The 12,957-nt window shown below is 41.6% G+C and overlaps 1 protein-coding gene across 2 annotated transcripts in view; it reads left to right on the top strand.

Moving 5' to 3' along the window:
* The window catches only part of RAD50 (RAD50 double strand break repair protein), a 507,735-nt gene that overhangs the window by 90,997 nt on the left and 403,781 nt on the right, over positions 1-12,957 (top strand). For both annotated transcript variants that reach the window (XM_078653096.1, XM_078653097.1), the window contains exons 4-5: positions 857-1,008; positions 4,374-4,559. In XM_078653096.1, the coding sequence (XP_078509222.1) occupies positions 857-1,008; positions 4,374-4,559 (338 nt within the window). The remainder of the gene's footprint in view (positions 1-856; positions 1,009-4,373; positions 4,560-12,957) is intronic.

Below are 12,957 nucleotides of genomic sequence, written 5' to 3'. Positions count from 1 at the left end.
CTTTTGTATTTGTTGTCTATATTTGCTATGGTGTATCTTGCTGATATTGATTGGAGTGAAATTGTTTTTCTATCTCTTTTATGCCATTATGGTTAATTTGTTAACGTAATAAAGAATTTTGAAATAGATTTTTTGACTGCCTTTTTAATTACACTGAAAACTAGCATTCAGATGTTCTCTAAATATTTTTCTGGGCTGGCTGTCAGTGTTTTCCCTTTCTCATTTGTTAATTTGCGTACCTACACACGTTCACATTTATGTTGAAGAAAGGTGGTATGTGTTAAGATAAGAGACAAACAACTGATACAGCTCTTGAGCTCCAGCTCGTGACCTGTGCTAGTGGTGCACACTTGGCTGTAACATGATCCTAGTTTGCCTCTGCTGATATATGCCCCCTGATTGCTGAGAGATCGGTTGCTCTTTGCTATTATCCCGGTTTGACTCAGTTGTATGAACATCGTGAGAGAGAAAGTTAGGACAGAACATGTCCAGGAAGAAGGGGAATTGTGTTAAACGCATATAGAAATGCGATAGATCCAATGTTACAAAGTTTACATGAAGACACTTAAATTGGGAGCTTTTTTTAAGAAGATAAGATTGTACCTTTAATGGAAGTTATGCTGCCTTTAAAGTACAAACCCGATACAAATGGCCTATTTGAACAATAAAATTGTATATTTTAGTGTGCACAGAGGGTATAAGATGGGAAACACCAGTCATTAAGTTATATCTCAAACTTGTTGACTTGGCCTGGATCAACTTTGATAATCGAAGCCTTGTGATATTGTACACAATTTCTTTCAACTTGTGAGGTTTAGCATGTTACGGTGAAAAATATGTTTGATGTTTCTTCAAGGTGGCCCATGAGACTGATGTACGAGCTCAGATCCGCCTGCAGTTCCGGGACGTGAACGGAGAACTTATCGCAGTCCAGAGATCTATGGTCTGCAGTCAGAAAGGCAAGAAAACTGAATTCAAAACCCTGGAGGGAGTCATCACCCGAGTAAAGTATGCATTTTATTCTTTCTTCTATTGATCTTTTTGCGTGAAGCATTTAATTGTTTTCTGCTCCACTAGGATTAGCATACCTTTTTGCAAAACGCACCCTATCTGGCATAAACTGGACCTCCATCTCGCACAATTAAATCCACCCTAGCCTAATTAATCCTCACTTATAAAGTTGCACTTACAAACTAAAGGACACAGCCGTTACACAGTGTCAGCCTCTCTTCTCATCTCCACACTTTTTTAAGTGTGTTTATTTAGCCCCTGTAACAATTGTAGCCAAAATTTGCCCTGTAACACTTGTCGCCAAAATGATTTTACTGGATGTAGCACACTTACCTTGCATGTACTACTTGTATCCCAAGCATATACCCCAGAAAGTCAACACCTGCCAGGACTTTTCAGGCAAAACCTTAAAGTTCAAAGGGACAAGGTGGGTTATTGCCATCAGGGAGGCCTCTTCACCAGGAGAAAATTCTGTCAGGAGTGATTCTCCTGCTTTGAAAAAGTCCAATATGAAATCATCTTGCAGCACCATTTAGAGGAGATAAAATGGGGAAGTTTCTGAATTGACCTGGGAATCCTTTGCTGAAATCATGTTAGTTGTTCTGCTCTTTTACAGTTCTCTCTGTAGATGACAAAGAGGGCATCAAAACATCCAGTGCAATTGTCACCTCCTCATTCGCTCTGCTTTGTTAAAGGGACTGTTTCCTTCAGTTAGCAGCCTTTGAACATCATTAACCACTTTTTTGATGACCTCCCCGCTCTCGCCCAGGTTGTTAATGATCCCTCATCAACTATGCCATCATATGAATTGTCAAGAAGGTTCACTCTTAGCCGATGACTGGAGGGGCTTTGTCAACAGGAAAGCAAACCACATCAACGATTGGTTACTCTACATGAGAAACGTTGACCGCAACCTCACCAAAATGATAAATGTAATTGTGTCAGCCTCCACACAGCCAGCAATGCTGTCCACAATTTTCCTAATGGCTCTAATATTGTACATGAAGGAGCGCATAGAATGTCTTGCGAGATTCTGCAGGAAGGTTATGAAGGCGAGAAAGAAACACAAGGAGGCTCTGTATATACAATGCAGTTTAATATTACACGTGAATCACCCCTACAGGGGTATCTCAGTGTTTGGCTTACTCAAAACTGATTATGAGATCTAGAACAGTTCTGTTTTTAGTGCTTGCCTGAAGTTGTTGTAGTCAGGTCAAGTTTGGAGGGAGAAAGAAAAGCTGTTCCAGATGGTAGGAGCCACATAAGAAAAGGCTCTGCTGCTACAGGTAGATCGTTGAATGCGTGGTATCACAAGCAGCTCTTTATCAATGCAATGCAGGTTCCTAGTGGGAAGATAGTGCTTGAGTTTCTGACAGAGGTATTAGGAATGTTTTCCCTGAAGAGCTTTATACGTTAAGCAGCGAAGTTTTTAAGCAACTCTTTTCTTTACTGGAAATCAGTGTCAGGATTGTAGAAGAGGAGCGAAAGGCCTTCTGGGAGGCTGGTTACAGATCACCCGTGTGTCTGTGTTTTGCACAACTTGGAGTTTGGCTATTAAAGACTTGTTGACAGAAGCCAGTGGCGCATTTCCATAATCCATCTGATTTACCACAAGACCTTGTACCAAGGTCTTTCTGGCTGTCAGAGGAGGAAATAGCAGGGTTTTCTTCAGTAGGCATAATGTAGAAAAGCAAATGCTTGTGGTGGATAGAACCTGCTTCCTCATATTTAGTTTCTGGTCTTCCTTAACTCCAAGTTTTTTTGCTACTTTACTGGGAGAAGGGGCCTTGACAAACTCCAGAGGCCACCAGTCTAAGGTCCAAACAGAATAATTTCAGTTTTACCTGGGTTCAACTGGAGAAGGTTATCTAGCATCCAGCTAGCAATCGCCTTCATACCAGCCAGCCTTCGCTTTGTAATTGTCTCCATCGAGGGAAATGACCAACTGCGTATCATCTGCGTAAGACAAGGTATCAAGCCCGAAGGCTCTAATGACTTTGGATGGAGGTACATATATATATAGTGTAAAGAGAGAGGCCCCCTGCTAAGAGGTTATGTTCCTTAAGGCAGGGCTAGAATAATTTAACGTAACTATTTAAGGCAACATATACAAAACAATCCTATTACAATCAATATAATGCAATTAGAGAGAAGAAAGAACCAACATGTCTATGTTTCTTAAAAAATTACAAAAGTTATTAAATTAGGAATTTTTTGACAAGAAGTAAAATTGGATAACTCAATCACACTGATCCATTCATGTTTACATTCATACAATCTCAGACACTCTAAACATTTTTTTTTAAACATTGTGCATAATCATTGATGTTCAGTTGTGATTTTCGTAGACCAAAAAGTGTGTGGCACAATTTGACAGTGGTCTTCTACTCGCATTTCGGCACAGGAAAGTGCCTTCGTCAGGAAAAGAGGGCCACAAAGCTTCAACAATGATATCCGGTTTATGTCCAATGTATCTGTGCTGAATCAGCTATTATTACAGCACTGTATTTCATATTGGGTTTGCCTGGGAGCACTAGTATGGTGAGGCTGATTGGGTCTTGACTTGTACCTCGAAGATGGCAGTATTATATATTGTTGACAATATATTCTTTAGTTAAAACATCCATGGCTTCGAGCTCATGATATTGGGCTCAATGCAGGACGGCGATTATATTTTCTGCCTGATGCTAATCGCCAGATATGGGATTCTGTCACACGCCGCTATTGTGATAGAGGTACTACATAAATGATAATTAAGTTTATACTGGAAAAAGATTGGCAACGTATTGCAAAATGCCTCATCAGGACTGCCAGAGCACTCCGTGTTCGGTTTAGACAGAGATTTAATTGTTTTAAAAAGTTCTCTACTTGAGTTTTTTGCTGTGCTTCGTATGAAGCAACTGGAAATTGAGAACCAAAAAGATGCCATTGAAAATGAGAGGATGGCAGTGGAGAGGGAGAAAGCTCGTGCTTTAGAGGAGAATAAATTGATCTTGGCACATGAATTGAGCATGAGAGAGCTGGACATCAGAGTACATACTCTGTTTATACGTGCAGTGTTGGTTTGTTACAAACTCACAGTTGGTAGGAGCAGACATGAGAGCAGGGCTTTAGATTAGTTACACTGAATGTCGATGAGGAGGTGGGCATTGTGGACAATTTTGAATGTGCTGAATGAGGACGTACCTCTCGTTGAAAGTGAGGGCATTTCATATATTCTTTGTTACATCATTGTGGCAATTTGTATCAAGCAGCAAGATTTTAAGGGGGTTACGTGTTGTCTTTCAGTTTGTGTACATCCTAGTTTTTGGTTTCACATCTGTTTCTCTGCACATTTTCTCCTTTACCGCTTATTTTACTAGACATGGAGAAAAAGTGAGCCTGAGTTCCAAGTGTGCAGAAGTGGACCGGGAGATGATCACAGCCCTGGGTGTCTCGAAAGCTGTGCTCAACAACGTGATCTTCTGCCATCAAGAGGAGTCCAACTGGCCGCTAAGTGAGGGGAGACAGCTCAAGATCAAATTTGATGAGATTTTTTCAGCCACCAGGTTTGTAGGCATATTATAGAACATGCTTTTAGATCCTGCTTTGTTTCTGTTTTGATCTGAAGAGAGTTGTCCCTTGGTGTCTGGCCTCAATTCAGCAACACAATATGATTGTTATATAACTGTACATATTTTTAATGCTATATTTCAGGATGACTGCCTAATAGTACACTTTGCAAATGCTAAGCGACACCATGCAAATTGAGAAAATGCAGTAATCTTAATTGCCTGTTTTCATACTCGACTCCAATTGCAGGCCATTTCGCTGTCCACACGTCCTTCAATTGGCTGCTCAATAAAGCTATGAAAATCACTTTATAAGTATTCCCAGGACCAGTGCCTTTCAGAGACGAATAGTCCTAGCCTAGGCAGCCAACATTAGTTGGCATCAAACTAACATATAAAGGTAGACAAGCGCCATTTTTTTACTGGATGTGTAGCAATTCAGCACTGAAATATTTGTTGTCAGGAGTGTTGAACATCCTTACTTGGTTTTTATTATTCCAGTGAGACGCACATCATGTTAGGTGCATATCGTCCATTTTAAAATGCCATTTGAAATCATCTCTTCCATCTGAAGTGCTGGGACACTGATTAACTGAATTATGTCTTGGATTGAAACAGACTTGAGGAAGAAGTTCGTGGAGCATGACGAGAAAAGGACTATATAAAAGGCGGAAATATTTAATTGGATGGTTTGTTTTTGGCGTCTTCTGTGATCAGAAATAATAATAGACTTCCAGCCAGGGGCCTGTTTTAAACAGTTTTAATCAAATGCGCTTGCAAATAATAAGAACAAATTCTTACTGTAGGCAGAATGCTTACAACAAAATACCAATAGAGTAGAGAGATTCTTGCCCACTTTTTTTGCAGAGTTTTTTTGGACATGTCATTGCCACTAGTGAGTAGCTTATTGTGCATTAGTACAAGAGAGGTCTTGTAGGACATGCTGCCAACGTACGTCTTTCTACCTTCACAAAGCAAATAGATTGTCTATTGTGGTCATGGTGCTACAACTCTTAGAGTATTAGGCCTGGAATGTTCATCTTTTGCAGGAATATAGGTGACAAGTTGCTTAGTGACCAGGTTGGAACAGGAGACCTTTTTTACAGACTCATTGTGGCTCTAGAAAAGAGAGAGGCGGTCGGGGTATCTCTAAATTACATACCTGAAAGAAAATTAGTAATGCATGTTGTCCGGATTGTCCTGCAAGGGACACACATCATATTTACTACCAGATGCAACGAACAAGCAGTAGATTCACTTTGCAGCTGTAATTTTTCATGTTGGCTAATAGCTAAACCGTAAAATGAAAGCGGTCTCCTTTCTCAAACTCGCTGAAAAACATATTTCCAAAGGAAATGTGAACCAGATGCGTGATGTGAGGTCAACAAGTTAAACATTAGAAAGTGGCGTAAGATAGGTTGCATCCTATTATCAAGCCTAACAATGAAAATGTGTCTTTTATTGCAAACTGCATGTAATGTGTGTCAGTTTAACTGTATAATATTTCCTAATATTTGCCATTTATGCAGCACACAATGCAAATCAAATTGTTTCTAATGCTTAATAATAGGTGTTGTTTACTAGCCAACTAAATGGTATGACCTGCAAGTTAAGTACAGCTCACTGCAGCAGTGTCTTACACATCTAAACCATCTCTGGTGATAATCTGGTGACCAACTGATTACAACTCACATATTTCTGCAAGCACATTAATTATTGGATCTGTTGTATCTGTATTAAAATGGAAGACCTGCTGAAGATACAAAGATCTCTTAAGGAATACCTGCACTCGCTATTCTGTATTAAAAGTGGAAATGCTGGACCTGCAAATTTAGCTAGTAAGATAGCCAAGCTGATTAACACTCCTACTGCTGTACCCTGCCAGCAAACTAGTTTATAATCTTCTACCCTACTGAAGTCAATAATAACATCATAACACAGAGAAAGTACAGGAAGGCCCTGAGGAAAGAGAAAAGGAGGAAGGGGGTGACATGTAAAAGAGCTCGATAAGGAGGTTACATAATGCTGTATGAAACCCTAAGAAATGAAAAAGTTCATAGCTGGATGGAAGGTATTGAATAAAGATGCCAAAGGATAGACCGTGTATTTACAACCCAAACTCAAGTGATGGGCAAATTCTCGGTAAGATAATTATGAGAATAGTCACCTTAATTTCTGAGTTTGCCTGACGGAAAGGAAATGAATTAAGACGGAAAGGATTTAGGTATAAATGATCGCAGTTAATTTTGCTTAAAGAATGAAAGCCAGGATTCAGCACTTGCAACGTGACACCTAACACTGATATCATAGAAGAAAAGTCTATGGAAACATTTTAATCAACTTCCCAACGTTCTCTGGCAGGAGGGAATATTTTCTCCCTACTATATGAAAAATTTCAAAACAGTGATAAGGCCGCTCAAGTATTTTCAGATCGGGTATCTGTAAAAGTACTGTGTTTAAACACTAGGAAATGAGGACAATCGAGATAAGATGGAAAATTAATGAATGGAACTCTGCAGTTCCCAACTTCGATATGTTATGCCCAAACGAACTTTTTGATTCACTGGAGACAGTGCTGGGATTTCTTGCAAACGTAAGATGCATACACTATGCCTCAGTGTACTAGGCCTTGCAAAAGAAGGGTAAGGGAAACTTTCTCATAGGTGGCCGAGCGAGGAAGACAAGGTTGGAGTTGAAGGCAAAGCTTTCAAGGGATTTGACCAATTGAAATAAAAGTCAGAAGGTGATGAGATGAAGCTACTCCATCAATGGTGAAGCATCACCCAAAAATATGAGTTACTAGGAAACAATCAGAACTACTTCTAAGTTATTGGACTATCCTCGGAACAAGATATAATCAAATTAGTATGATCTAAGGTGAACCATTAAAAAAAAAAAGCTAAATACTTTGATGTGAGCTTGCTGGTTAAAACCTGTATGCAAGATGAAGGCTAGTTATTTGGCACATTCCACAATTAAGTGATGGCAGTTCATTACTGAACATGCAAAAGCAAATTTAGGACTGGAATAGCACAGCGAATGGGATGGTTTGTGAGGAAATGAGAAGGAACTCTGTTTTTGGATAAAGTTAGAGGTGAAGTATTGTTATCCATGTTTGCCTTCTAGAATTTGTACTTTGAATTTGATGTTTTAGGTGAGGAGAGAGAGTTGTGGTTCTGTTCACAATTGTTAAGCAATGCTTGAGTTTTTGGGGGTTGGGGGATGGGGGGGCAAGTGTATCCATAGAAAGATTGACAAGGATAGAGGATGGTACATTGTGGGACACTTTGTCAGAGTGCTGATTGTTTAGAGCAGTGATTCTTAACCTTTTAACTTCTATGGATTCCCATGTAATCATTATTGGAACCAGGGGACCCCCAATGAATCATCATTGGAATTTAGAACGCCCTCTGAGTAATTTCTGGAAGTCAGAGACCCTTGCCAAAGCATTCTCATAGTTGAAGACTTAACATCATGCACTGGGCCTTTGGTGTAGGTGTTAACTTTCAATACAGTAGGCACAACAGACAGGAAGGCAATGGATGCATAAGCAACAAGTGAAAATGACAACAGCAATTACTACTAGAAAGATGAGGATCTTCCAACACCAGGATGCTATCAAACCCCACAGCCAACCAGAGAGAGTCCAAGTACCATTCTCTTGGTGAATGTCAGATGCAAGTCTGTGCAACCTCTGTATCACAGCGTATACATTCAGAGCGTGGTCCGGTATGTATACACAGCAGCTACTGCCGATAACGCGACAGGCCCCACCCCGATCAGCAAGGATGACTTCTAACACCATCCTGTTCTGAAGAGCAACAAGTCTCGTAGCTTGGGGTTCAGCTGTAATGTTTGTTAAAATTCCAGCTATGGTATTAATGACCCCGTCCACTACCCTGGTGAGGCAATGGATATTGAGACTATTGGACATAGGGCCCCAAAAGGGAATGATACCCTTCATAGCATCAGTGAACTGCTGTAGAGTAGTATCTGTCTAATCTATACATTCTGTGTTAATAACCCTTCTAATACGGAATAGTTGAACTTGCCTACGCTGCAATCGGAGATCTCTAAGGTAGTTAGATGTTGCTATATACACTGGGAGAAGGAGAAATGAAACGTAACATATGCCCGACCACCCCATAGGAAGCCACACATAAGCCAGGGACCCACAAACAAAATAAACATTATGGGGGGAAAGCAAAGGTGGGCTATTTGTTGTGCTCAGTACATAGGTATAGTTGCAATTACTCTGCCCCACTTGAAGTTTCCAAGACCTTGAACACAAAAACTAGCTGTTGAGTTAACTACCGGCCCTGGCATTGCTTCATCCTGAGTAATATTGTGCATCTGAAAAGACTTAAAATATTCAGTGACATTGAATCCCTGAAAATCCAACATTTCATTTCGAAGCCATGTTAATTTTTTTCCGTTCTGATACTCATTCATGCAGGCTGTGGGGGACAATGTATCGGGGGCCGCTTGTTTTCTTGGGGTGAACCGTTGGTGAACATGTATCTATCTAATACAGTATCATAATCAGCATATGTCATATTCATTGTATCAGAAAGGAAATGGGTAAACACCATAGTAAACAGCTGGAACCATGCTTCACAGCTTCCCAGATAGGAAAGTGGCAGGGACAGTAATACATAATTTTTATGTGTCGCAGAAGGGAGCAGCCCACAAATCCAGCGAATAGTAATATTTGATGTATAATGTGCCTAGTGAAGCATCTGCGAGAAAACGTTATCTGCATATGTTTTTCTGTGCTCACCCTATCAAGGGGCTAAAGTAACAAACATGTGCTCACTAGGAACGGGCGTTGTACCAATCAAGGAGTGCACATGATATTTCTCCTCAAGGAACCACAATATTCCAATTACTGTTATCAGAAAGATCAGGACAGTTACTACGAAGATGATTCAGAGGAAAGGACAGCCAATGATGATAAAACAAGAAAGGGCAAAGTTCACAGCGTCCGTCAGAGTCTCTCTGGTAGACTCCTATTGTTCATCTACGGTGGTGCTATTGGGCACTTTTCGGCGGAGCTGCGTGATCCCATCAAGGACCCACTGGTCATAGGGCAACGGAAGAGGCACCCTCTTTAGATGGTTAGAGCGGATCCAGTTCTTCCGACCTTTCACCTTCACTGCCGTGCGAGTGGCGAGGAGGACCTGGATAGGCCCTTGCCAGCGAGGCTCCAAACTGCCTTTCCTCTGATAATTCTTCACCAGAACGTAGTCCCCAGGCCGGATAGCATGGCCTGGCCCCTCTGGAGCTGTTGTCAAGGTTTCATGGATCTGTTGGTGAATAGAACGCAAGCTTTTAGCCAACTCGTATAAATAATCCACAAGTAAAGGATATTCTAAGTCAGAGAACCAGCATGGTCGCGGGACGCCTCATACATTTGCCGGGCAGCCAAACAATACCTCGTACGGTGACAATCCTAGAGTGAGCTGTTGCTCTTGTAGACAAAAGAGCTAATGGTAAAGCATCTAGCTACTGCAATCCTATGCTCTCCTTGATCTTTGCCAATTTGAGTTTAAGAGTATCATTGTACTTCTCAACCAGGCCTGTTGAGTGGGGGTGATTTGCGGCATAACATTTCTGCTTGATGTGCACCCTGGATAACATTTGAACTGAAGTGACTTCCGTTGTCACTCCACATCAAACTGGGCAAACCAAAGCACATGAAGAACTCCTTCAGGAGCACCTTCGCCATCGCCATAGCTGTGTTTTCCTTAGTGGGGTAAGCCTCGACCCATTTACTGAATGCACAAACAATCACCAACACATATTTCAGATTGTTAACCCGTTTCATTTCAATGAAATCCATCTGGAGAACCTCGAAAGGGAAAGAAGGCGGTGTAAAATTACCAGGAGGTGAAGGGGTGCCTTTTCCAGGATTATACATCATGCATACCATTTGGTACTTCACTAGGTGAGCAGCAACCTTGGGAATGTTGTCATTCTGCCATACAGAATCTAGCAGCTTACTTATTCCCTTCGCACTAATGTGGGGTGGCCGGTGCGCCAGAGTGACCACAGGAAGGGCATTAGCATCCGGTAACAACCATCTCTGCTTTTCTGACTTGTCGGTCCAGCACCCATTCTCATCCAAACGTGCTGTACTTTCCTGCCATACTGCTAACTCCTCAATCGTTGCCTTACTCTGGATTTCTTTCACATTGTCTAGAGTGTCCGCAAACATGGCTGCCTCGGGTACCCACCTGGCAAGTCCCGTTAAAAACATCTTTTTTTATTTTCGTTTGAGCTGTCTCCATTGCTACCTGATCTGCAAATGCATTTCCCCTCCCTACATAATCGGTGATTGCCTTGTGGGCACTGCGCTTCACTCTAGCCAATTACTTAGGGAGTGTGAAGGCAGACAAAATACTATGTATAAGGGGCCCATTCTGAATTCATGTTCCATGGGATGTGAGAAACTCTCTCTGCCCAGAGCCGCCCAAAACTATGGGCGACCCCGAAGGCATTCTGGCTCTCACTATAAATATTAACAGCCAGTCACTCACTCACTTCACAGGCTCTAATAAAGAGGGTCTAGTTCACCTGTCTGAGCAGACTGCTAGGGAACTTATGATGTCTCAACTACTGTACGCAGCGTAGTGATAGTTGTAGTGCCTTCTGGTAATTTAAAACAAGAACCATCGACATATAGTTCCCCTTGAGGTCAGATAAGGGAACATGAGTCAGGTCTACCTGTCCCTTTGTCTCTTCCTCCATTCGAAACAGAGAATCATGTATGTCTATCGCTTCACTCTCGGAAGGGAGGGGTAGTAACGTGGCAGGGTTCAGAGTGGCACATCTTTTTATCGTAATATGCGGGGCAAAAAGAGTTAGCTCATAACCGGTCAGACGTGCACTGGTAGGGAGCTGCGTCTTAGTCTTGTTCAAGAGAGTGTCCACAGCATGCGGTACCATTACTGTGAGGTTAGTATCAAGAACGAGCCCAGCCAATTACCTTATAGAGATGGCCACAGCTGCGAACTTTGTTAGACAGCTCAGGAGGGCTCTGGCGACTGGGTCAAGCAAAGCGGAAAAATAAGCACACGTCCGTTGATTACCTCCAAAGGCCTGTGTTAGAACAGAAATCGGACAACCAGCTGTTATGTTATATGTTAGTCCAGCCACTCACCTGACCACCAGGTCCGTCTGCAGGGACGGTGACAGTTCCTCAACCCCCCCAGAACACCTCTCAGTGCTGCTGACCAAAAAACCTGAAGCCCTGGCAGGTGCCCAAAGAGGGAAGGGGATTTGGGATGAGAGACAAGGAAGAGAGACTGCTACACTTCACGCTTTGCCAAGAAGAGGGTGTGTGCCATCTGGGCCAGCCAGGTTCTGGAATTTGACACGGCGAAACACTCGTAACTTTTACTAAAATATACAGAGGTAGATAAGCACAGAATGCCCTAAAAACTCTTTAGACTACGAGCAATACCAACATTAAGTCTTCTACTACTTCTGATTACCTTTTAGGCGTGATGGCGCTTCAAACAGTTTGTCTGTCAATAAGCATTTAAGAAATGTATTTACAGGTTTCTTTTTTTTTTTTTATTCCCCCCCCCTTTTGTTTGTACAGGGCACAATTATTCAACTTAGAAATTAAAACATAGAGAGAATACAGCATAGAGATGTATAACAAATCATAAAAACCATCGGGTTAGCTTAAACAGAAATAATCCAAACCTAGATGAGCACAAATCAAATGAGTAGATTAAATCCTAGAGGCACAAATGTTAATACCTCCTATCCCGGATCTATCTCCTTTCATCTTTGGATTGGTTCCCATATTTCCTTTCCTAATTTCCTACCATTTCTACCTTTCCTAGCATAAATTGCTTTCTCAAGATTATACGTGGCTAGTAGCTTCGTTAACCATTGGTGGAATGTGGGTGGTAAGCGGTTGAGCCAAGCTGTGGCAATGCACAATCTCAGAACAGCCATGGCTAAAAAATACAAAATATTCATAGTTTGTTTGGGTAGCGTTATCACTTATTCCGAAAAGCACCACTGCTGGCGTTAGTGTGATTTCTATCCTTAATGATATTTTAAGGAACAGTTCAATTTCATCACAGGTAACCTTTAAATGGGTGCAAGTTGCAAGCATATGAACTAAATCAGCTTCATCACTGTCACATCTTGGACACGTAATACCAGCTGTGCCTCCCCATTGTGCTATCCTGGCGGGCATGTGATATAATAGATATAGAGCCTTATAGTGTTGTGCCTGAAGTGGTGCGGAGCACAAAAGTTGCTGGCCTAGCTCCAATGACCTATGAAAACATTTCTTCTCTACCCCCAGTTTCTGTACCCATTTGTTCTCAAACTTTTCCAAATCATCTGTTTGGTGCTCTATCAATTCACCATA

This window comes from Lissotriton helveticus, chromosome 7 (assembly GCF_964261635.1).
Source record: "Lissotriton helveticus chromosome 7, aLisHel1.1, whole genome shotgun sequence".
In the NCBI taxonomy this organism is placed as follows: Eukaryota; Metazoa; Chordata; class Amphibia; order Caudata; family Salamandridae; genus Lissotriton; species Lissotriton helveticus.
Note: the sequence above shows the minus strand (reverse complement) of the source record. Positions and strands in the feature narration are given on the sequence as shown.